The sequence below is a fragment of the Serinus canaria genome, chromosome 2 (genome assembly GCF_022539315.1).
Source record: "Serinus canaria isolate serCan28SL12 chromosome 2, serCan2020, whole genome shotgun sequence".
In the NCBI taxonomy this organism is placed as follows: Eukaryota; Metazoa; Chordata; class Aves; order Passeriformes; family Fringillidae; genus Serinus; species Serinus canaria.
In genome coordinates, this window is record NC_066315.1 from 67,198,954 (window position 1) to 67,225,669 (window position 26,716).

Below are 26,716 nucleotides of genomic sequence, written 5' to 3' on the forward strand. Positions count from 1 at the left end.
TTTATCAACTCCAACCACTGCTTATGTAATGAAGGCGTAGGAGTAAGGAACAGAAACTTGAACTTGCTAAAACTGAGACACTTCCAAGCTGGACTTTTGATTCAATGGTGTATTTATTTTTCATAGATGACATACACAACTGGAAAATACCCTGGTCTGTTTAATATCTTCAATTCTACCACCTTCATAGAAGCAATTTAAGTCTGGATTCACACAGAATTATCCAGAACTGGACAGGCCACTGTACACAGCTTGTAAACAGCTACTACCATTTTGCAGATGTTTCACACAAATGTTTTGCATTAAATTTTGGCTTTCATCTGACAAAAATATGACCGAATTAAACTTAAAATATGCATATACAAATGTTTATGAAGGGAAAGAAGAACACAACAGAAAGCAATTCTGAGGAAACAGAAATCACAAGATGTGAGCAAACACATATCCACATAGGCCAGAATTCTGTAAATGTCTGTACACATGCAGTCAGAGTTCCTTCACAGTTCCTACAACAAATTTTTAAAAACTCCCAAACAGCATTTCACCAAAACAAAGCCAGCAGGCACTGCACTGGTTCCTATACACTCAAGCACCTTTACCAAGTACCAGCTGGCTCTTCCAGCTGAATCACAAAAGACAACACTACAGTGTAACCAAACACATTATTTCTACTGCTTTGTACTCCCTGTCTTAGCAACAACACAGTTAAGTAATAAAAACCCACTAACACAATTTTGTTCACCTGTGAACTGGCCCACACTTTTTGAAATAAGAGCAGGAATTCTCTGGTACAAAACCAAACAGAAGGCTCAGTTTAAATCCAAACAAACAAAGCCTCCACCAAAGAAAACAAACTTTCAAAGATTTTAACTGTAGCATTTTTCACATGACATTCCATTTCTAGTCCAACTAAAACAGCTGGTTTGGGTTTTTTTAAATAAGTATTTTTATGAAATACTTGCAGCAAAGCTTGAATCACTGAAAATTTGAATGTGAAACAGACAACCTCATGTTTTAATTTCTGTTATAAAAATTAACCAGGATATAATTTAAAGCTTTTATAATGTTAATAATTCAATGTTAGCAGCAAAAGATTCCTTCTATTCCCTCCTTCTGTTGACTGCATCTTATATTTAAAACATGCGTGTTCTAACACAAGTAAGGTTCAATGCCATGGCAGACAGAGTTTGCCCATACTACAGGAATGAACAGAGGCAGCTGGTGCCACAGCCTTCTCCTGACATATTTGAGAATGGTACAAAATAAATTCCTTAAAGATACAACATATGTTCTCATTTTATCAAGCAGTGAACTGTTCTCACTGTGATAAGAAAAAAGCATGCCTCTAAGTGGTACCACTCCACTGATACCATTTCATATCCTTTTTATAATGGTCTTCTGGGGACTTCCCAGTGGAGAGCATCCTGCCTCTAGCATGCACAACACTGAAATATATTTTAAGAGAAATTGTAATCATCTAACCAGGCATATTCCTAAACTTAAATCTTTGAAAACCTTTCACTTCAAGGCTAAAAGTCTGCATTAAAAAAAAAGAAAAAAGAAAAAAAAAGTCAACCCAGCCCCCCAACAAAACCCCACTAAGTTTAATAATTTTCTTTCAAAATCAGCTAGTTAGTAAGGATTACTCTACTTAGACTTGAAAATATTTCAGGATTGTAGAATTTAGGCTCAAAAATCTCCCTAGGAACAAACATTTCTATTTGTCTTGGTGGAAGCAGGTTCAGCTTTTGATCTTTTATGATGATTCCTCTTCGACATGAAATTTTATCACACATGGGACCTTAAATGGTTCCAGCTTTGTTTAATCTTTTTTTCTTGAACATATCCAGAATTATTTGGTATCTTCTCACTACATTGTAAAAGAAGAGTTTTTCTTCCCTTGCCTCCACCCAGGTTACCAGAATGAGTAATGGTCTCCGAAAATAAAACTTGCTAACTTGCCCACCCATAAAAAAGACATTTCTGGAAACTGTAATTTATAGAAGTACAAGCAGCAGATGGATCCATTCCAATTCAAATATCTGAATCAGAGCCTAAAGGGCCAGTAGTTATAAAATGGTCTTAACTTCATATAAACAGAGCAATCAATGGGTAATCAACAACCCATTGATATACACAGTGAGTATAACATCCCAGTTTTGTCATGTACCATCAAATCTTTTTAATAAATTCATCTTGGCTTCCTTCTACTGACAAATACAGGTAGTTGGCAAAAAATGGCTGTAAAAGTATGATACTTACCTGCTTAAAAATTTCCTTCCTATGGACCAATGAAGTAGGATTATTTAAGCCACACTGGAAGAACAAATTAAATGCATGAAATTTTTGCTGATGCTGACACCAGGTTACTTCAGTTCCCACTCTAAATTTGGAACATCAGAGTTTTTCCAGGACATCAGTCCTAATGCTGGCAAAATCCAACCAGCCTGCTGTCAGACAGGTGAAACAGACTGACTCTTCTCTCCCATATTATACCAGAAATCAACTTGTGTCAACTGAATCAAGGGTCTTTGGTTTTGCTTTTGAGCTGTGTAACTACTCCAAGGGTGTGAATCTAATTATTTGGTCTTATTGTAGTATGCTAGGAGGAGGTTTGCTTAAATAATTCTGCTGGTTTTCCTAGCAAGCTTGGAAAATCAAGAAACTTCTGTGAGCAAAGCAAACAAATGCACAAACCAAACCAGATGCTCTTGGTGCACAGTTGATGAGAGTTTTTAACTACCTAGACATCCTTAATTGTTTTCAGCAAATAAGTCATCTGGGTAAAGCTGTTTGTTGTAGTAAAGGTTGTGCATTCCTCTGTTGAGGTAATCTCATCTTGGAGCACTCAGCATTTCATTGACAAAATAAATAGAGCATTTTTTCTTGCAACTACTAAAAAGAAAGTGAAGTCATAAAGAGAACCCAAAACCATCTTTTTCTGTAGCACCAAGAGAAGGCAATAAAAGGAGGTTTTCAGGTTTTTCATGCCACTTGTAAGATATTCTGTTACTGCTAAGCAATGGCAGAGAGCTCTCTTGTTGCAAGAAGCAGCAGACCCCTGGTCAGCCAAGACCCTTTAGCCCTGAATATTCAAGAATCAGCTTTTTAAAAGTACTTATGTTTATTTATTATCTTATATAAGAAGGGATTATGATGACTGTAAGACACAAGGCTACTTGAGTTACACAACAGTCATCAGTGCCTGGTGCACATTCATCCCCCAGGCTGTGGTATATTTGTATCTAGGAATTTATTTTGGGATCACCAGAGAACTCTCAAGAATTTCCACAAAAAACTTTCTACAGAAATGCTGCTTCACATCTCGCTCTGTTTATGATCTGTCTTGCTGTGAGGGTAAAAGTTTAGTTCCAAAAGCAAATCACAGATTGTAAATATCAGAAGGTGCTAGATGTGTCATCAGAAAGGAACCTCTAATAGCAACCATCAGTAGGAAGCATAACCACAGCTTGCTAAAAATTCTGTATTCACATCTGAGGATGACATCTTTATATAGTATCAGCAGTGATGCTCTGAATGGGTACAGTTTGACAGGTGCATATCTTTGGTTCTAGTGATACTATATTTTAAGAGTGATGTATAGTAAGACATAGTTTCACAATGTAAATATATTACCTATATATGCTTTGCCTCACAAAATCTCTACTAGCTTTTTATTTTATTTTATTTTTTATATAGCATCTCATGTTTCAAGGAATGGAAAACAATTCTATATGAAATCACAAGCATTCTTTTTTAAATCAAAGTACTTTTAATACTTTCAGGAACAGAATAAAGTCACCTAAGTGCAGGTTCTGGCTTGACCATGCACACCGGAGGCAGGAACTCCAAAAGGCAGATGGTTTGGCCAGCAGTGGTGGGGTGGGGAGGCCTTGTGTTTGTGTGTTTTCTGCAGGTGTGCACATGGGGAATATGAACTGCAAAAAAATATATCCTATTCTGTCAAACCACTTCAAGTTGCATAGAGCATTTTTCCATGTAATGCTCAAGCAATCAAATTTGCATCAGATGGCCCACTCTACTAATTGTTGAAACATATATTGGAATATTTCCACAGCTCAAAAAACTCTTTGACACATACAGAAAATACAGCGAGAATTGCAGTAATTTCCCCTGAAATGGGAAAAGCAGATACCCAATTCTCAAACTGGGTAATTAACTACTGCTCACCTCTCGCTGGTGACAGTTACCACGAAGGAGCAGCTGTATAGTACTAATGGAAGATTAGAAAAATGAAATTTTAAACACCCTCGCAAAATTGCAGGGCTGAACAAATGAACTGTACAAGGAAAAGAGTTTGTGCTGAACCTTGCTTTCAGGATGCGTAAGCCCTCTCTTTTGGTTCAGAAATTCCAACTTAGTCATCTCAGAAAGAAGTATGAGCTCCAGGATAATATGATCCTGACACAAAGAACTCAGTGGCTTAACAACTAGAATTCTCTTCCCCATCAAAGACACTCACAACATGCACAACCTTGCCTAAAATCAATGTTACAAGTCCTGCAGAGAATTAAAGCATCGGTTATGGTGAAGGTCTATCTCCCATTTTCTAACTCCTCATGGCAAATACAGTGCACTAGGCAGCAAAACTGCCCACAAGTAAAGCAAAGTCTAATGACAGTAAGAGAGGGATGGTCCCAGAACTAAGCTTAAGGATGACTTTTGAAGATAACCCCTGGACCAATCTCCTTTAGGAATTAAAACAAGCTTTACATCTGTACTTCACAGAACTACAGGATCATAGAATAATTTCAGTTCAAAGAGACCACTGGAGGTGGCCTAGTTCAAAACCCTGTCCAGAGAAGGTCACTCAGAGGGACTTCCCTAGCTGGATTTTAAAGTCTCCAGCAAGAGTTTCAACAACTTCTCTGGGCAACCTAATTATGGCTCATTTGGATTTAGTGCTCTCCCCATCATGAGTTCCTCATACAGAGAGATCCACACAGAACAAATGCTTGCTAACACACAAAAGCAAACCTAGAGTTGGCCAACTGATGTTTTCAAAAAGGGAAAATGGGCAGATAATGTATGTGCAAAACTTGTGAAAGATTAAAGGTTCACAAGTCACACAAAAAGAAATCTCATATATCCACTTCTCAAGTCTTAGAAACTGCATTTACCACTTACTTCTATCTACTTTGTCTACATCTGACCTGTAGTACATGATGCACTGTAAAGGTGGTACCTTTCCTTTTCTTTTTGCATCTGGCTACCAAGACTACAAAAGTGAAATACTAACTGATTTTAAGCTCTTTTTGTAAATTATTTTTCACAGTTATGGATTTTCTTTCCAAACATCTAGAATATGTGTAACTTAGAATTTAGTTGTGGAAAGGTGGGTGTTATACCACAAAATCGGGATATTTTTAATTTTAAAATAATTCATTTCAGATGCTATATATCACAAATGGATATGTTAATTAATGCAGAAAAGTTGATAGGTTTATGACAAGCTATTGTGGATACTTTTCCAGATGATGGCAACATGCTGACAGCTTTAAAGAAGTAGATGTGTTACTGTAAGGCTTCTTGTCTAAGCAGCCTCCTCCCTCTGCAGCAATCTAACACTTTACATTTACAGTTGATTGTAACTTCTATTATGTTCCAATATTTGCTAATCATCTCAGAGACTGTGAAAAACAGCATCATTTGTCTCAAGCTCTCTCCTGCAGACACACTATTCTTCTAAAAGACAACATATACAATGTTTTCTCCTAAAGCATCCATTACCAGTTCTTTTAAAATATTTCAGACAGCACTATTCTATTTTCCTCGTCTGTAAGATGTGTCAGCCAACAGAACATAATCCATTCTCAGGTTTACAGTAAGCTTTCTTTTGAAAGCAGCAGAACTAGAAAAAGTTTATTTCCTCTGTGTTTGGAGGCAAAGTTAGTTTGCAGATTCAGTGGTAAGGGACAAATTCATCCTGCTACCTCTCCTTTGCCTATGGAGTTTATAGGGTTTATCTCCTTCATAAAGGCCTTTATTCTCACACACCACCTGTACCTTGCTGTCTCTGGTGACCCAGACATTCTGTGTGAAATTTAACTGAGGAAAAAAGAGGGCTGACAGCAGACGTACAAATGCCATCTTGGAGACATAATTTCCTTAGGCCTTTATGCTTAAAACCTGGAATTTTTTAAGAAAAGTATTAAACTCAACCTAACAGTGTCTTCAAAAAGTGACAGCAAAACATCACACCCAGCAACAGCTTAAGTGGAAGTAGCATTATGGTTCTCAAAAATGATACAACTTTAGTCTGTTCTCACTGATAAAGGTCATTACTAAAGCAATCTGCCACTCTGGGGGCAGTTGACACATACATCCACTTCACTTCTCCCATATCATTCATCCAGAATAGTCCCTGCTTTCACCATGCTGCAACACATTTTTGTGTGAACAGATTGATTAACAACCAGAAATCTGAAACAAGCTGCCACTGCATTTCACTATAGATGAGCAGGGACTGCTGGAGAGACTTTGTAGAGCCAAACCATACGTGCACGGGGGGGCTGTGCAACACAAACTGCACATTTCAATTGGGGCGATCCTAGGCAGAAGACAGAGTCATTGCTTTTTAATGGTTTGCTTTTTCAAAAGTGTTGGGAGATATGACAGCAAAGATGACTGGTTTTTTTGAAACAGTAGAAACACACAGCAAATACACACAGAAAAACACACAGAAACAATAAGCTATTTCAGAGCCAGAGAAGTTGATGAACTGACATATTCAAGCATAAGAAACCAAATCCCAACTCCTAATCAGTAGAGGTCAGACAACTGTTTTTCAATTATATCCTAGAAATTCTTGTGGCAGTCATCAAACAGAAGGTTTGTGACAGAGTAAGAAAAGTTTTCCCAACTTGTATAATAATATCTTGATTTTTTAACTATGCTGTCTCAAAATAAATAACAAGCAAGATAGGATATCTTACTTCACAATACATTAAGTAGTACATTAAACAGTATTTTTATACTTTTCATTCTGTCTGATACCAAAAAAGTAGACTGTGCATATATTTTATTCGCCTGTTTCTCAGATTTGTACCTTAAAAATATTGCTCTCCTTCTAAAAGGAGTTAATAATTTTTTAGTGAAACAAAGGAAAATGAGAAAAAACATTGGCTTACCAACATCCCTTCTCAATTGCAAATGCAGAAGTAGCAATATAACCTCATCAATCAGCAGCTAGAAACATATAAAACAAATAAATACTTAGATCACCTACTTAATTCCTTTTCTGTTGTCTGGATCACTTCCTCAAGCACACAAATAATTTTATAATACACTCCAAAATCATTGTAGATGATAAACAATAACACATCAGCATGGCCTAAGCAGATGTCACGCTTATTTGAGAAGGCAATGTCAGCCACAAAAGGTTCTGCCTATGTTCTGTGTTATGTTGCAGTTGCTACAAAACGTTTTCCTGTGAAGTAGTAGAGAAAATACCATCTAAAAGCTCAGCATCCTGCTAGTATAGTATTTAATGCTGCTTCAGTAACTTTTAAATGCCCTTGAGAATAATTAATCAAGGCTCCTTGTAATATTTTTTGACACAGACCTCATTTTTTCAGGTTAGTTTTCATTGACAGGTATGAAACTGACACCTTAGAGAATTCTTATTTATTGTACTACAAACTAGGTGCAAACTACCAAAAGTATAAGCAAACCAAAGGGACAGATTTATGCTAGTTACATAACTGCTAAATTGACAAAGTGTGGTCTTAGCCTTTCTCCCTTGATTTTTATACCAACTCTTCCTATTTTTGTTACTAATCCATAAGAAGAAGCCTGGTAGATTTCATGAACTTTTAGACTGTAAATCATTCAGATTCACATCAAGGTCTGCCAAAGCAAACAGGACACACCTACATGGAATCTCTGTGTCCAGTGTCAACACCCACAGCCAGCTCCCACCACCCCTCCTCTCTTGCCCCAAGCAGGACCTTACCTTCACCAGCTGCCCCAGGAAAGGCACTGGAGCAGCTCAGCTAATAACAAACAATACAGGATAAACAATAAATTAATAGAAATCTGGTTCAGGGTAAAAAACATTTAAAATGCCTCAGATAAGAAATTCAGCCATTCTAAACTATGACTGTCCAACAGCTTTGCCCTTAGCAGAGAAGTTTTCTCTGGTTGCTTCTCAAACTTGCATAAATGTAAAGGTATCCCAACATAAAGCTGCACTGTTTTACGTAATTTAAAAAAAAATGTGATCCATTATAAAAATATACTCTATTGGATAATTAAACATTTCCTGTTAGAGAACCTCATTGCTCTGAGGCAAAGAGAACCTTTCAAAACTGCATTTTTAACCCTTAATGTTAAATATAACATCTGGTAGAGGGAAGGAATTAATGTATTTCAAAATTAGACATCGAATAAAGCTACAATTTGCTCCCTTTTCCAGAATATAAATATTTTCAACTACATAGAACAGATCTGTTTTATGTGCAATGAATGAAAGATGAGCAGATTGGATCTTATCATTAAAAAGAAAGGAAGAAAAAGAGGTTTAGCATAAAATGTCTCTTTAAAATGGAGGTCCACCACTAGGAAAGTCAATTGTGGGTACTTCTGCACTTGCCATACCATAGACACACAAATATATTGGTTTATGTAATTACCATCTCAGTAGGAAAGGAACTAGAAAAGCCAACATCCCAGCATTTCCCAAGCTTGCCACTAATTAAATCATATGCATACCAGTTCAATCCAAGGATGATCAAAGTTAATGAAAAAAAATTTCAATTTAATTCAATGAACTGTGGATCAGTTCCAGACATCTAGCTGCTACTCCATCATCTTTCTTCTTTATCAAAAAGCACTCCAACAGTGTGAAAGTGAAGAGGACTCCATATGAGTCTACAGATTTTGTGATTTTGTATTTCCCCTCAGAGCTGAATTTTAAATTAATTATTTGACAGTTGACTACATTACATAAAATCAAGTAATCTTTTCTGTGAAGGTGGATTAGAGGCTACTCCTGGTTTGGTAGGAAAATTGACTACTAATATTACTATTACATCAATAGCTTTGAAAGATTTCAACTGTCTCTTTCATACACATTAATTATATATTTATATACAATTCTGTAATTAATGTGTAATTTCATACACCTTAATTATAAATTTATTTATGTGTCCCACCGTTCATCCCTGCAACAATTTATCGCCATACCTGAGCATGTAAAATGTTAGTCCAATGTACTGAAATTTATAAGGCTTTCAAAGACTTACAGAAAGACAAATTAATGTCATCTAAAGAAAAAAAAATCAGTGCTCAGATCAAATATTTATTTCTAGTTACATTTGCAATGCAATGTCACAACAACCAAACAACTTCAGTAAACTGGACATAACATTTATGAAACCTATCTGAATAGCCTTTGCTTCAATTCTTGTTAACAATGTTTTTTCACATTCTCTTTTCCACTAAATACTTGTATTAAAAATGATAATTTAATTTTTTTATCTCAAAACTCATCTCCCAGTGCTGTCCAGGTGCTTTGCAGCCATGGTTTCAGCAAATGTCCTTTCAGATCAGCCTAAAGGCTCTCATTTCTTTAAAACAGAGCTGGGCAGGAGTTGCTCTAAAATCATTATTTGGGAATTTAATATATGCATCACTTTTAATAGACACTGCATGATGTCTCAAATGCAATGAGTATCACACAGGAAATTAAATTTTAAAAAATAATCTTTCCTATTCAAGAATCAAAAGTCAGTTAGTTAAATGAAAACTGAAGTTGTCAGCTTTCAACAGGAAGAATAGTGCCTATGCCTGAAACTTCACATTTCATCTATACAGGGACATAAACTTAAATGCAAAATGGTGTGTTGACATAGTTCCAATAACATTTATGTATGCAGTGCTGTCCCCCTCACATCTTTTGTATTCTAAGACGGATTTCATGCATTTCCTGTTGGAAAAGGCTTTTATTTAATCATCAGCTCCTTTTACTTCATGTTGGAGAAACACACCAATACCAATGGGAAAGGACTGGTGCTAATACAACTTTTATTACCACAGCTCACGTCTCCTTCACTGTACGTACTCAGAAGACCTGGACAACTCTGCTGTGCCACTGGGAACTTCATGAGCAGGGAGTCAGAGCCGCAGGATTTTATTCCCATGCAAGGCAAAATCATCTCTCATGGAGCCCTAAAATCCTGAATCAGAATGTGAAATGATGTCCCAGTACACTTGTCCCTTCTCTCTCACCACCGTGTGAGATGAAAGAGATGTAGAGAGGGATGTCAGAACATGATGACTGAAATCCCTATCGTCTTTCTTCTGCTCCTCTTCGACAGGGAAGTTTTCTGCAGAGCCACTTTTAGGCATCCAATTAAAACCAATGTTAGCAGGGCTTTTTTACTGGGTCCAGACATGTAAGAAATGGTTCTTAAACTCAGCCCTTGCCTGAGTATGGCATAGTTACAGAATAACAGACTTATAGTTTAAGGTACAATGAGTAAAAACTGAGTCCTATAAATTTACCCACGCACTAATACTGCTCTTGAGAGAAAAAGAGAATCTTTCTTATACTTTAAAACACTTCTATCAGTTCATTCTCCTTCATAAGAGCCCACTGTCTTTGAAATGTTAAATGGGACCTACCAAGAAGTAAATTCTATTTGCTGCAACACTTTTTATTACATAATGTGAAAACCTTTACTGTTTTTGCACCATTTCCTATCACTGAAGCTTTTTTCTACTGAGTGAGGGAAACAGAAATCAACAACCAGATTTTTTTTATTCTCCCATTTGTGTTAGTGACTTAGGCTGTGGTGTTTCCTAACTGTTACTGTGGTCTAGAAGCAGAAGACCCCACCATCTCTCAAGAATTATTGAACCAAAGTCTTAAGCTAGAATTGTAAATATAGGGTATGTTACAGCAAACAAAATTTGTTTAGAAACTCTGTATCATCATTTACATTTGATCCCAAATCACATGGGCTGCAAACACGAGTAAAGCATGAAAAAAAGAAATAAAACAGAAGTATAGGGAAAAGCAGCTAGCCTTCACAGGGTGCAGTATTGACTTGCATGTTGCAAAAGGAAAAAAAACAAAACAACTCACCACATCAGTTTCTAAATGACACAGTTCATTCCAACCCATTTAACCTACACAAAATGCTGGACTCTCATGAACAGCAAAATTTGAAAACAATACACACAGCTCTGCCAGCAAGTCTCACACAATCACAGTATCTGTCTCAATACAGCTGGTCTCACAGCAAAATGAATTTCAGAAGGTAAAACAAAAATGAAGTAAGATTGCACTGCTAAAGATTCTCAGTTTGCTTTTCTTTACCCTGGTCTCTTCAGCAAACTTATTTACTCAATTTACATATTTATTTTTTAACTACTTTGCTGTTATTTCCTTGATTCTAGTACTAAAATTTACCACAGGTGAACGGATAATGTACCTCTTCTAAATCCCACATGACTATCAAGCCTGTCTACTGCCTCCTCAGTCTTCCAATACACTGCTGAGCTGCAAGATGAAAGACTAATTTTGCTCCTTTAAGGACAAATGTACCCAAGAAGACACTCAAGAATTCACTACCTAGCCAACCTCCATTAACCAGCTTAAAGATTTTACCTTGCATATTCTACAGTTATGAATGTATATGGGTTAGTAAAAGACAGAAAACCTGATTTGCAGAAATTCGACTTATATGAAACACCTTCTGTAACTACAGCAGTAAATAAAGTAAATATAACTAAGTAAACTAAGTAAATATATTAACTATGTTTAAAGCCTAAGGGTAAAAAAGGAGTATTTTCCTTACAAATACTTCAACTGCAACAACTGACATTGAATTATAAACAATGCTGCTGATAAATATTCATGATAAATATAAATCCCCTCAATTTAAAGTTCTGCCTATTCAAATAAATATAAGTCAAGTTTTAAAATGCATTTGCTCAATCCTGTTATAATTTCCTGATACAACTGTACTATGGTTTTGGTAAAATTTTAGAGCCGGGATTGATTCATATGTATTCAGGCAAACCTACCTCGTAACACTGTATTTGATTACATCTGAACATGACTGCCTTTACAGCACTTCAGAGGTGCTGACATCTCCAATAACTTGTTAAAGAAGAACTAGATCCAAAATATTCTGTAGCAAGCAAAGCAAGGCAAGCATGACCTAAAACAGCTTTAAATTGTGTCTCCATGCAGTCCCACTACCACTAGATAAATAAAAAAAAAGGCTTCAAATTATCACATTAAAAAGAACAAGACTAGTGTAGCTAACTTCTTTCTTTGTCATTAATGCCAGAAAATAGGAAACATTTGAGTCCATGGCTCACAGCTCTCTAGAATAATGGGCTCCCAAGCACCTCGTGTTTTAACATCTGTAATGTTCCTGGGGAATATCTCTGTAAGGCTTGCTAATGTTTAAATGCTTACTCTAGACAAAGCCCAGCTCAAAGAACAAGAGAAAATCTTTGTTTGAAGAGCCTTGAGAAAGCCATGTACTTCAATTATGTCAGAGAACCCTTCTGTGATAGCAGACATTTGCAAGTCACACTTCCCCCCAGACAAAGCCTCAGTGAAATAAAACTTAAGACAGAACTCAGAATGCACATCTCAGACTATGGCACAGAAGTGTGTGCATGTATATATATTTATATTCATATTCATGTTTAAGACTATTCACAGAAGTATCTAGTCCATCTAGCCTTTAGATACCAAAGGCAACTCATCTTGCATCTGAGCCAAGACATACACATTGACTAGGTGAAAGAAGATATGAAAGTCAGGGAAGTAAGGAAAATAACAACATGAAAGAATCAAGTTTTTATTATTAATGAAGAATAAGCTGTTATTATAGCTCAAGGTCACATATGACAAAACAATCTTCAGTTAATACCACATCTGTTACATACTGAGAGAATCAAAATTAAAACATAATAATTGTTTTGGTTTGTTATGTTTAAAACCATCTGTAGAATTGCAATTTGCCACATGCTGAAAGATTGTGTTCCACACAGGCCCAGCAGGGTCTGCCACTCAGGGTCAGGACTGGGATTCCAGGGGACACTGGGGTCAAATGAACTCCTAATATCAGGCAACAAAATAGGATTTGGTACAATCTGCAATAACTCCTAAATTCAGTTTATTAAAAAATGAATCCTTTAAATAACTCAGGAAGTCTGACTAAGTAGCTAGAACTAACATGGTGTTCCCACACACTTAGTTCAAGTCTATCCAGCAGAGCTTCTCTTTGTAGAATGAATACTATATTAAGAATATAACCTATCACAACAGAACAGCGATACAATGGCAGCATAAAAATAAGACACACTGCAAGTTGAAGTGGAGGGTGGAACAAGAACCACAATCTGTGCAGGGAGGAAGAGGAACAGAAGGGAAATAGAAAAAGTCAACCTCTTTCAAGCCCCATCTATATGTTTAGAACAACATTCTTTTATAAAACTTTACAAAGTTAGCATGCCGACATAAAAAGCAAGCAGCTATTCTAAGTTCAACAAACCTATATAGAGCCAATATTGAATTACCTCTTCAATATGTGATAATTTTACACATACAATACCATATCTGTCCATTTTACAATACTGCCTCCCCATGGGAAGAGCTGGTGTAATGCAATATGCAATTTTCACACTGCAACTAATTAGTATAATAAAATCAAAGTTAAACAAATGTTTAAAAAAAAGCTATGTTCATAATCAAAATAAGTAAGAAAGCAATTTTAAAAATTATGCTAATTCTCTCAAAAGAACACTCTCAGTTAAGGTCTTGAAAACTTTCTCAAAAGTCAAATCAATTTTGAAATCCTACATACACACACACAAAAAAAGTACTATTAAATCCATGTGAGGACCCAATTACTGGCTCTGTTTATCTGCTTTCTCCGTTTTAGATGCAGCACATCTACTTCACTAGGAATCATTTCCAAAAAGGAAAAAGTTAAACAATAATTAAATTCAAGTGCACAAACATTAATTAAAGGAAACAAATTATGTGTACTGCCAGGTTAAAATAAACATGCAAACAAGCAAAATAAAAGAACAGCAATAGCAATAACAAAAATCCCCACAACCTAACCTTGGTCTAAACCAATACTAGGCTACAAAATATACCTGAAAAACTTAATCACAGAAATTGTAGAACAAGGAGATACTTAATTTAAGTCTCCAGACAGATGAACTCTCACAAATGTTCCCAGAACAGTATTTCAAACTATTTCTTCCCTCCTTCCTCTTTCCCACCTTTCAACAGAATGTAAACCCATTCCTATAGGAAAGTTGGCAGCTCCACTTCATAGGTCTGCATCCCCATCTAAATCAACACTCATTCCCAGCTGGAGGGAAGACACAAACCTGATTAGGAGCCACTGGCACACAGTGCCTTTCGCTGATGCTGCCGTAGGGTCATGTAGGTAAGAGACTGGAAGGTTAACAGTGGGGTTTGTGAAGTCCTAGCTATTGCCTCTCCATAGCTTCCTGAGTTCATTCTCCATTCACCAGAACATCCCATCCCATCCCATCCCCTATCCTATATCCTATATCCTATGCTCTCCCACCTCGCATCAATTATAACTGGCATGTAAAATGAGGAGAACTTAATTTTTTTGCCACCTCTTCTCATACTGAACAGCAACTTATTGCCTAGGTAGTTAGGCAGATTTCAAAGGGATTATATTCAAGGACCTGGACATATCCAATATAAAGATGATAAAATTTGTCCATCTCTATTTCTTCTTCTTCAGAAGATTATGATCTTCTACTTCTTCTTTCTCTCTCTCTCTCTCATTACTGCTACACACTTATCTTTATGCCTCAAGTAACATAATTTTCTTTGTATTAGGAGTAAGGAATTGCATGAGTCCTATATGGAAAGCAAATTTATACAGCTATCATACATGTCCTTCGCAGTTGGTGAAGATGAAGAAAGATTATTTAAATTACTAAATAAATTAAAATTTAATTATTCATTAAAATGGAGAGGGACTGAAAACTTGTTACTAACTAAACAGGCTGGTAGTGCTGGTGTCAAATATTCAGAAAGTGACATTTATTTTTACTCATTTACCTGCAAGCAGAGATAATCTTTCTTCAGCTCTGCTTCTTTTGTCTGCTAGCTTTAGTCAGTACTTTGCTCCTTCTCAGGCTGAAAGAAAAATTTTGACAGTCACCCCAGATATAAAAAACAGAAGCAGAAATAAAATAAAACCAGAATTCTATCTAGAACTGTGAAGGCATATAAAGAAATATTGACAATTCAGCTGATCTCACAAATCCATCAGAAGCATGATATATACAGGAACAGGTCCCTAAAGCACTATCATTCATTGTCAGAGCTCTGAGGACATAAAACCAATAGTGACACAGGATGAAAGATCAAAAATGTCAAGGATCATGCAAAAGTAAGTATCTTAAACTCTACCATTACTACAACCCCTAATATGGCTATGTTGTTTTCCTCATTTCAATTAAAGCATTGCTTTATAGTCTTCTTTCATCTCTAGAAACAATCTGCTTCAGCTTCCTATTCAAACTATTGATTTTTTTCCTGGATCAAAAGTCCAAGCTACAAGAACAAAAAGTCACACATGGACACACAGCACTATATAAAATGAAAATGTGTTACAAGTGGAAAATCATATCCCCCTCCCCTCATCCCACAGCTAGAAAACGAAACAAATTGCCTACTTAAAATCCACTCAATCCTTGATGATTTACCCATCCGCTGTAAACAACAATTTTGCTTAATTTTCCTTTCACTAAAAGAAAGATATGTCCTTGGATAACATGTTTTCTTACATCAGATCCAAACCACCTCATAGCAACCTGATACTTCCACACCTACTGATACTTTGATCTAGGAATTGTTTCCAACAAATAATCCCACAATAATTATTTATAAGAAAATGACTACTTGAAACAGATTTTCAGGGAAGGACTTAAGCAGTAAGTGGAGCTAGCCCCTTGAGTGGAGCTAGTCCCTAGTGTCATCTGACAAGAAAGGCCATGCCCACAGTACAGGGAGCAGAAGAAGTGGGATGCACAGAAGCAGTAGGATGTCTTTGATTTTACATTCTTGAGACATGGGACTGGGTAAGCAGAAAAAAAACCCACAGCACTGTGTTAGCTGTGCACCAATCCCCAGGCTGAAACATGGAGAATCAGAGAGGAAGGGCAAGACCTTTACCACCACAGCATGACCATGCACATGCCTGAATACATATTTACATGTTTTTCATTTGCACACCCATATACACATTTATACATGACAAAAAACAAACTAAAGAGAAAAAAGAATTTTGCTCTAGCAAAATGTCTTAAGTGCAATCATGATCTTTAACTCAAAAGATTGGCAGTACCATTTGTAACCAACCTGCCAAACTGGAAATCTCAAGTCAGCAAAAAATATACAGGGGCAGCTACAAAGAGAATCTCAATTGCTCTTAAACAAAGTATCAATCCTTGCTTTACTTATAAGTTTGCTTCCTAAGCTAAAATTTTCAATATCCTCTGAAAGCAGGCAGAAAAAAAATAGCAAAATAACTACATCATTTAGCCTGTCTGGCTGACAGCTACTGGGAAATATGATGATAGTGTAAATCACAGAGGAGGGAGAAGGATTACACAGCGTGACTCTAAAGGGGCATAAATGAAAAAGTGGGATGAACTCAGGGAAGAGGGTGGCATCGGATGAGCATCAGAAAACATTTCTTAACAGCAATACAATATAAAGTAGAATATATTTTCTCACAGACAGAGAAGTTATTTAAGGCTAAACTTGATAAAACACTGGAAAGCACAGCTAAGAAAGCATTTCTGAATTTATGAGGTCATGGATGAGAACACTTCATTAATCCTGTCCCTTTTATGCTTCTCATGATTAGATTTCTAAGTAAGATTTCAGTATAATAAAAAAAAAAAATAAAAAAAAAAAAAAAACACCACAGGAAAAATATGTTCATTTTTTGTTGGGTTCTTGTCTTCATCAGCATTAATGTTAGAAATGTTTAGAAGTGTCATTTGCATTTGATGCAACTATTACGTGCTGAGCTATTTAATCATTACTGCTAATTTTAATCCCCTATTAGATATTCTTTTGCCTATAACACAAAATTATCCTTTTAATTCTGAACTTTTCTAGTATTTTTATTTCAAGCATTTCAAAGGATTTTACCAACATATGTCCACTAAGAACATCTTTCAAAATCCATATGGTGTATAACGCTGCCTTTCATTGATCCAGAAGTTATCCTGCGACTGCTGAACTGTCCAGCTCCTTAATAGTCAGGCAACACAATGCCCACAAAGTCCTCTGGAAGACTTAAGCCACAGGAAATTAGAAAGTTAAAACTGTGGCCAAAAAGGAAAACAAAATTCAGTGTTTCTTTTAGTCTGATGCCTGCAGCATAAGATATCATGAATGGAAGGTTTAGGAGCAGTGGTAAAACAGGCGTTCCCTTAGAAGACCAAGAATTACAACAGGAAATAGACAACTGCTTGTGTTTTGGTTTTCCTATTATTACTGCTCTTACAATCTTAATTTAAACAGAACACAACATTCTGCAATTCAGTTTGGAAAGAGATGGGGTAACTCACAAAAAACTGACTGAGAGAAGAGTTTTGTCACCATTTTTTTCTTCTCTCTGAACTTCCAGTTAAAATTTCTTTAAGTGCACAAAGAATTCAGGAGTATAGCTGAATTTGAAATATGAAAGTTTCTCCTCCTAAATAAAAATGTTCTTTTCTACAGGGCAAGCAACTTAATTCAAATTTTTTTAAATACCAGAGTCAGTCAAGGCCTTCTGATGATACTGTGGAAATCTTAAATCACCACACAGACCAGTTAAATTACAATTTGTTACATTAGTCACTAAAATCCCAAAATTCTTGTGATTTATAATCCTTCTTTTAAAGATCCTACTCTACACTGTGTAGGATCTCACTGTGCACAACCCTATCAACCAGCAACTAAGACAAGGAAAGAAAAGAGACACCACACCACTGCAGCATGGAAAAATTATTTTTACAACCTGAAAAACAATTACTAAAAGAGATTATAATATGACAACAATCAATTATCATTCTGACCCCAAAGAAAAATAATGAGAAGCAACAGCAGCATACCAGGAAAGCACTGAAAGTGTTCAGTGCCGTGTCATGAAGCTGAAATACTGCACCACAAGGAACAATTCAGCAACAGATGACAAGACATCGAATATGTCCCAGAGAGTAGAACAGCTCTTTCCTTCCACTCCGGTCCACAACCCCTGCAGGTACTTCATCCAAATTCCTTTCCCTCCCCTCTTTTAGCGAGCACACACTGAAATATTCTAGGTACTGATACCATTATATCTCTCAAAGTGCTTATTTATCCTGACAGATGCAGAAAGGCAAGGCACATGCCACCTTCCTTCCCAGACCAAAGGCTGAAAGCAAAGACTTCTGTACAAATGAACACCCACCAACCCTAAATCCAGGTGCAGTTTTCCCCTCAGGAATGATGAGGCAGTTAATGAAGTGGTTATTGCTGCTTCCCCATACACAGGCTCCAGTGTAACAGGACAGGCAGTGGTCATTTGGACTGTGTCTGTCCTTTGAATGGCCTGCAGGCTTGCAGTGGTGCCATAAACAAAGGCCAGCAGAAACACCCATATCCCAGTCACAGCAGTGTCCACTTCCTGCAGAATGACATGACTTCTGGGACCATAACCCATTGCTTCCAAGAAAAAACAATAACAAATGCATAATAAAGTGCTTTTTGCAGTTAACAGTGCCAACCCAACTGCACAAAGGTGACTCCTTTCTGACAAAAAATAATCTTCCCTCCCTGAGTGTATTAAAGGTTAAGCTAGAAAAAGGAGACAAGAGGAAAGTCTCTTCTCCTTTGATAAATTTACATTGCATTTGATCATGCCCTGTATGGCCTTACTGCTTATTGTAAACATAGGAGGTTTCTAAGCTTTTTCAAGAGAAAAAACCTTAAAAAAAAAAATTAAAAAATCAAACTCATAAAAGCTGTCAGGGAGTTTCAGGAACAGGATTATCATCTGAGGCTATCTAAAAATAATTTTTAATTACTTTTCAAATATTAAGTTAATACTGTTCTTGTAAACAAAATTTGCTGAATGTTTTCATCCCAATTACTCCCTCATCTTTTAGAGCTGAGGATTGTACCATGAAAACAGTATTTCCAACAATACCTGAGAGCTGTTGTAAAATTAGATGGAACAACTGCCACACTCATCCACAGAATGGCATCATGTAACTCTGCTAAACTCTCCAACCTAAGTTTGGCTCTGCTCCTGACAGACCCATATAATTTTAAGCTGTCTAAAGCCCACCCTCATAACAAAGGGCAGGTTAGCCACTGCTGCTTTCAGAGGTGGTAAGTCTGTAGACACAAAGCCAGAGTTCTGCTATAACATGCATTATGGCTGGTGCTGGCCAGCCACCAACAGCTGCAAAGATGGGGAACACCAGCACTCCAGATGGGTTCTCCTCCTGGCATGGCAATCTGCTTTAACAACATGGCTTGGGCTACAAGAAATTGGTTGGTCCCACTGGCAAATGAAGGGTATGCTTGCTTTGTATTTCTCCATGTGGGTGTCCTGAATGCCAAGACCTAACCCAAAACACACTGGTTTGTAACTTACAAGGGAAGGCCTCAAGAAGCATGATGCTTATACCAGTACTGCAGCTGCATATGTTTTTCTACATTTCCTGTAATATTCTTAGTTTGAGTTTTGATAAAGAGAATATCCAGAAGCCTAAAAGGGCTGCTAAAACACAGCATATCCAGAAAGGTAAATCTGAAATAAATTCATGTGTCTATACTAATTACATTCAAAAGCACAGAACTATTTTAGTTCTTTGCAATGAACTGTAAATTGCATCAGATGTACAAGTGACGATAATACTCAAATGCATATGCAATAAAACATGAGTTAAATTAGAAGTGGCAATTGAAGCACTTTTGCCAGAGACATGTAGAATATCTACATGGTAGTTGTTTTAAACACCTACTACATAAATAACAAACTGTGAAGGAAATAGGAACCCTATTATGATACCTGAAAGGAGGTTCTAGTGAAGTGGGGACTGATTTCTTCCGCTGTGCCTGCAGTGAGGGGACCAGAGGAAAGGGCCTTAAACTGAGACAAAGGAGATACAGATTGGATATTAGGGGGAAAAAATACATTGTTAGGGTGGTCATTGGAATAGGTTACCCAGGGAGGTGGTGGAGTTACGACCCCTGAAGGTGTGCAAGAGACTCCTGGAGGTGCCGCTGGTGAGGTGGTTTAGGGGTTACAGAAGCAGTGCAGGGTGGTCAGTAGGACTGGAGACTAAAGGTCTCTTCCAACCTTAATGATTTTATTACACCAAATAAATTGCTAATAAAATTCAAAAATCAGTATTAAATACAGCTGTGGCATAATACCTGCAAGTTACAAAGTTAAGTTTATTCTGCAGTGGCAAAACTTACAGCAAAGGAGGATGCTTGATATGTGGTTTAAATAACAATTCATTTTAAAAACAGATATTGAGAGAGGAGCATCTCAAACATCACTATAACACAACAGGCCCAGCTACACTAGCACAGATGTACAATGACTGCAATTGCCTGTAGTGATTTCAGAGAATTACAGAATATTGGGGTTGGAAGGGACCTCTGAAGATTATGTAGTACAACCCCCCTGACAAGGCAGTGTCACCTTGAGCAGGCAACAAAGAAATATATCCAGGTGGGTTTTCAATGTCTCCAGAGAGTGAGACTCCACAAGCCTCCTGCACAGCACATTCCACTGTTCTGCCATCCTTAATGTCAAGTTGTTTCTCACACTGAGGTGAAACTTTTGGGTTCTAGTTTATGGCCACTGCTCCTCATCCTTTTGCTGGGCATCACTGAAGAGCCTAGCATCACCCTCTTGTAATCCACCTTCCATATACTTATATGCATTAATGAGATCCCTTCCCAGTCCTGTTCTCCAGACTGAATAGGCCTAGCACCAACAGTCCCTCCTCATGAAGACAGACGCTCTGGACTCCAAATTATCTTCGTGGCCTCTGTTGGATCCTCTCCAGTACATGAACTCTGACTGCAAATGTAAACAGCGATTCCGAGGCAACTCCCTGCACGCATCACTTGTTGCTCCTTTCCAGCCTCGATATCCACCTCCCCCACGCCAGCATCCACCTCCCCGTGCGGCACACCAAGTACGGGGCGCGCACACCGGGCCGCTGCTCTCGCCGAGCGCAGCATCTGAGCGCTGCTTTCGCTTTCCCTGTCGCTCGGGCCTTCCCTCCCCGCCCCCGGGCCCTCCACAGCCGCACGGCCGAGCCCGACAGGCATCCCCGGGGCAGTCGCGCCTTGCGATCCCCGCCGGAGCTGCCGGGCAGGCCCGACCCGGCAGGACCCGAGAACCGACCTCGAGTCCCCCGAGCCCACCGCCCCCGGGGCTGCCCCGGCCGGGGAGCCGCTCTTCCCCGCCCCTCCCCGCCCCGCCCGCGCCTTGCACTGGGCCCGGGCCGAGCCGCGGCCGCTGCCGCTCCGCGCCGCCACTCACCGCCGGCCCTGCGGCTCCGCTCCGCCGCGGCTGCGCCCGGCGCGGGCGGCGGGAGGGCGGGGAAAAGGGGCCTCGCCGCGGGAGGAGCGGCTCGGTGTCGGCAACATGGCAGCGTCCAGCCGTGCCCAGGTGCTGCGGCTGTACCGCGCCCTGCTGCGGGAGAGCCAGCGCTTCAGCAGCTACGGCTACAGGTGCGGGGAAGGGCTCCGGGGGGCGGCGGATGCGGGGATCCCCGCTGAGGCGGAGGGTCCTGGCGGTGCTTGGGGCAGGGGCGCGGGGAGCTGCGGCCCCGGGAGGAGCCGAGCGTTGCCCTGGAGCGACAGCGGGTCCGGCACCGGGCCTGGGCCCTGCTCGGAGGGCCGGGAATGGGCAGCCCCCAGACTCCGGACTGCCGCAAAAGCACCAGGGTATGGGGTATTAGGAAGAAGGGATAGGACAGAGGTTGTCCCTGCCTTAAGTATTTGTGCTGGGTGTGGGCTCCTCAATACGAGCAAGACAAGGAGCTGCTGGAGAGGGTCCAGTGGAAGGCCGCAAAGATAAGGAAGGGTCTGGAGCATCTTTCTTCTGAGGAGACCCTGCGAGAGCTGGGCCTGTTTAGTCTGGAGAAGAGAAGACTGAGAGGGGAGCTCATTAATGCATGTAAATATCTCGGGGGTGAGTGTCATGAATAGAGTGCCCGACTCTTTTCGATGCTGCCTGGCAACAGGATGAGGAGCAAAGGCCATAAGCTATAACACAAGAAGTTGCACTTCAACAAGACAAAGGACGTCTTTACAATGAGGATGGCAGAGCACTGGGACAGGCTGCCCTTAGAGGTCGTGGAGTCTCCCTCTGGAGACATTCCATATACCCACGTGGATGTGTTCCTGTGTCACCTGCTCAAGGTGACCCTCCCTTGTCAGGGGGTTGGCCTAGATGATCTCCAGAGATCCATTCCAACCCTATTGATTTTGTAATTTGGTGTAGTTCATGTCTGCTCTGTGTGCTGCCCATTTCCTGGCAGAGGAGAGCTGGGGTCAGGCTGCTGCCAAAGCCTGGCACCATGTGCTGTGTCCACGCTCAGGGTGCAGTGTGGCTCAGAGTCCACTCTTCCGGCCACGCAGGATACCAGGCTGTCTGCCTGCCTGCCTGCCTTCTCTGGCTGTCGGTGAAAGGGACACACTGGGGTTTTTTTGCAAAAGTTAAGTGTAGGCTTGGTCACCTTTAGCTGTCTGCTGTGTTCATGGGGGTGCTGCTCACCCACGCTGGCAGAATTGCATTGCCCAATGGTAGTTTGTTTACCATTCAGTTGGACCACAGGAAGGGACATGTGAGCTACCTGTGCTGTGAATAATCTCTCAGGCAAGAACTGGGAACAAAAGCCTTTAAACTTGCATAACTATGGTCAGCTCTGTGCTCTGCAAGGCACAAGTATTCCACAAACGTCAGGTGTGAGGGAGTGCCCTGAGAAGAAGAGCTGTGGGGCTGAAAATGAGCTGGTGCTAATAAACCTTCAGTGCTGACTCCACAGCAATGTGTGTTTGCATCACATTCTGTTACTATCAAGGCTTTCTCCTGCTCATTGCTGTCCTCAGTGTCCCTGGCTACCCTTGTTCTGGCTAGCAAACACAGGGTTGTACATAATGGAGATGGCTTGAGATGCGCAGTTGGTGAGCAGCTGAATGAAGCTCATGTCTGGGCTACGGTGTATTTTCAGCAGTGGGTTTGTACTTGGGGCTGGGCAGTGAGGAAGTGAAGTCCACAGCAAATTTTAAAGGATAGAAATTATACAGTGTGTTTCCCATACAGATCTGTTTTTTTTGACACCATGTCACAGTGCAAGTTGTGCCTTTCCTTTAAGGAGAGATCTCTGGTTTTGATAGGCCTGTCCTTAGATACTATAACATCAGAAACTAAACTAATATCAGAAATGTGTATACAACTGTGCTGTATGCACATTTGTGAGCCATAGCAGTTTCCAGCAAGGAATGATCTGCAGCTGTCACATTTAGAGGTCTGCTCTGACCACAACAGCAGTTCTGCCTCAGTGTTTACAGCACACCCATAGGTAAAAGGGACAGCCCACTGGCTTCTTGCATGCCAAGATAAGCAGCCCTGCCGTGTCCTCAGGGCTGCTGTAATGTGATATGGCACTTTATGGAGTTATCCCAAGGACTTTGTGTAAAGAACTAACTTGCAGCAAAATAGAAGGTATTACAAATTATTATTATTATTGATTCATGACTTCAGCTAGACTGTGTCAGAATACATTATTACTGCAAATTGCATCTTTGTAAGAGTATGTCTGGAGTACAATCAGCTAATTAGTGTCTCTTCATTTGCTTACCGTGCTTTTTCTCCTTGTTTGGTTGCTCTGCTTTGACTTAGCAGGCAGCTAAACACCACACAAGTGCTTGCTTGCTCCCCTCTCCCCAGTGGGGGGGAAAAAAAGGTAAAATTTGTGGGTTGAGATGAAGATTTTTAAGAGGACAGAAAAAGAATGGGTGGTGATGATAATAATAATCATAATAATAATAATTATTAGAATATACTAAACAAGTGATGCACAGTACACTTGCTACCAAGCAATGTCCAGTCAGTTCCTGAGCAGCAGCTCCCAGCCTACTTGCAGGTGGGTCAGTGTGAGAAGCTGAAAACTTCCTGACTTAGTGTAAACCCTGCTTGCTAAGAGATCAGCATGTTGTCAACATCACTCATATCCTAAATCCAAAACACTGCATTGTACCAGCTACTAGAAAGAAAATTTAATTTTACTTCCTAGACAAAACCAGGACACAAGTACATATACATTGTGATGGAAAATTCAACTTTTTTGTTTTATGTCTCTCTGAGTAAATACATTCCTTATGTCATCTCGTAGCCCCAGATTTTCTTCTGCCACCCAATAGAACTTGTGTGGTAACTGTGAAGAATATAATTCATGTCTTAAAGTAACTGAGGTCACCACTGGTAGCCTTCAGAATAACACAGGAGCATCTCCAGTGTCCTGAAGTAAATGTCACTGAGTGTTGGGACACCCAGAAGTGTAGGCCAGGTTTTAACAGCAGGGAGAGGGAATTTAGTAGACTGTAAGTAATTTCATGTCTGCCCTTCTGCCCTATTACCCAAGCAGACAGTCTGAGTACGGGTGAGTGATTTGTGCTGGAGGAAAATCGATATGCAGAGAGGCAGGATGTTAGGTTTTGAGTCAAAGAGGTGGTTTTTAACAAGTGTACTATTTTCTTTTGCTTGGTTGACAACAAGTAGAACCTCTGATGGTTTATAATATGTTGGATTGTAGTCTCAACTAAATGGATTTAAGGGATATTTCTAAATATCCTTAGTGATTTAAATAATGGCATGTTGTGAGTGGTTTGGGTACAGAATACAAAAGAATTTATGAACTTATGAAAGCCATTAAAATACATCTGATTGCTAATGAAGATAATCAAAACTTTAAACTTTATTTTCTGCAAATAATTTTTTAATGTTTTTCAACATCTTTCTTGATTTATTGAAATTTTTTTCCAGTTATCCATTATGTTCTCTTTTAAGTTGTGGAAGTTGTATTTTATTTTTAGATACATTTCTTTCTTGTCTCTCTAAATTGCATTTTAATGGAATTTGATTTTTCTTTTAGAATGTGCAATATTATTTGACTAATAAAGCTACCCAGAACATAGAAGAATGAGGGAAGAAAATTTGTTAAAACAAATTTGTCCATTTGTTTTGCATTGGAAACAAGTTAATTGAATGCATGCAGTTTCATCTGAGATAAGTCCTTCAAGATTTTAAAACTGGTAAATCTGATTTTTGCAAATGACGGCTAACCTAGGAACAAAACTGAGCAAAATAATTTGCACTGGTTTTTTTTCAGTGCCAGTTAGTTTTCCTACTTTGACTGACACAGCTGTTGATCTGATTTTAGTCATGGAACATAGAATCATAAAACAGTCTCAAGATTGCTGCCCCTTTTTCTTGTGGGGACTTCAATTTACCAGATGTGTGCTAGGAATATAATACCACAAAGGGGAAGGAGTCTAGGAGGTTCCTGGAGTGTCTGGAAGATAAATTCCTAATGCAGCTGGTGAGGGAACCAAATAGGGAAGGCACCCCTCTGGACCTGCTTTTTGCCAAGAGAAAAGGACTGTTGTGCAATGAGAAAATCGGAGGATACCTTGGGCACTGTGGTCCTGAAACAACAGAGTTATCAATTCTCACAGAAGTAAGGAGGGGGATCAGCAGAACTTCCATCTTGGACTTCCAGAGGGCAGATTTGGGCCTGTTTAGGAGACCTGTTGAGAGATTCGCTAGGGAGACAGTCCTGGACGACAGTGGTGCCCAGGAAGGCTGGACATTCTTAAGGACGGAAATCTTCAAGGCACAGGAGCAGGCTGTCCCCATGTGCTGGAAGAGCCAGCAGGGAAGAAAACCAGCCTGGCTGAAGAGAGAGCTTTAGAGGGAACTCAGGAGAAAGAAAGAAAAAGAAAAAAAAAAGAGGGAAAAAAAGGTAGAGTTTACAGAGTTTTTGACCTGTAGAGGTAAGGGCAGACTATGCCAGAGAGCTCCATGGATGTCATGAGGTTATGCAGAGAGAAAATTAGAAGAGCCAAACCCCAGCTGGAACTTTATCGGGCTACTGCCATAAAAGAGAATAAAAGATGTTTCTATAGATACATCAGCAAGAAAAGGGCAGCTAAGGAGAATCTCCATCCTTTGTTGGTTGCAGAGGTAAACACAGTGACAAAGGATGAGGGAAAGGCTGCCCACTTTGTATTTATTGCCCACTTTGCCTCGGTCTTGATAGTGAAACTTCTCTGGATACCCAGTTCCAGAACAGAAAGTTCTCTATACCCATTTCCCTTCATGAGAGCACCTGGATTCTTCCTCAAGTATAGGTTAAGTTGACCCATGTTTGCATGATGACCCATTCTTCAAAGGGACATTAAGCTGTTACGATTCTGCTAACAACTCTTTTAAGAACGTAACTCATACCAAGTAAAATTTTTAAAAAACCACTCTTTTAGAGAAACGAGTTTCTTTCTCTTGTTCCCAGCATACCTGATTTGGTCACATTAATGGAAAAGTCTTACTTTGCTTTTAGTTCCTGATCTGTAGAATCCTGTCAGTGTTTCTTT

General features: G+C 39.2%; 2 protein-coding genes across 10 annotated transcripts in view; one reads left to right on the forward strand and one right to left on the reverse strand.

Moving 5' to 3' along the window:
• The window catches only part of FARS2 (phenylalanyl-tRNA synthetase 2, mitochondrial), a 228,705-nt gene extending 206,977 nt beyond the window's left edge, over positions 1-21,728 (reverse strand). For 5 of the 8 annotated variants that reach the window (XR_007776807.1, XM_050970549.1, XM_050970551.1 and 2 more), the window contains exons 1-2: positions 21,600-21,728; positions 15,104-15,181 (exon numbers count right to left, since the gene is read on the reverse strand). Coding sequence is in view for 1 of the 8 variants with exons in the window: in XM_050970548.1 (XP_050826505.1) it covers positions 7,152-7,157 (6 nt within the window). In the remaining 7 variants the exon portion in view is untranslated. Of the gene's footprint in view, positions 1-7,151; positions 7,210-15,103; positions 15,182-21,599 lie in introns of all 8 variants that reach the window. The other 3 variants (XM_050970548.1, XM_050970547.1, XM_030226316.2) reach the window with 2 other exon arrangements.
• The window catches only part of LYRM4 (LYR motif containing 4), a 615,895-nt gene continuing 610,826 nt past the window's right edge, over positions 21,648-26,716 (forward strand). For both annotated transcript variants that reach the window (XM_050970566.1, XM_030226320.2), the window contains exon 1: positions 21,648-21,790. In XM_050970566.1, coding sequence (XP_050826523.1) covers positions 21,705-21,790 — 86 coding nt within the window. In that variant the 5' untranslated portion in view covers positions 21,648-21,704. The remainder of the gene's footprint in view (positions 21,791-26,716) is intronic.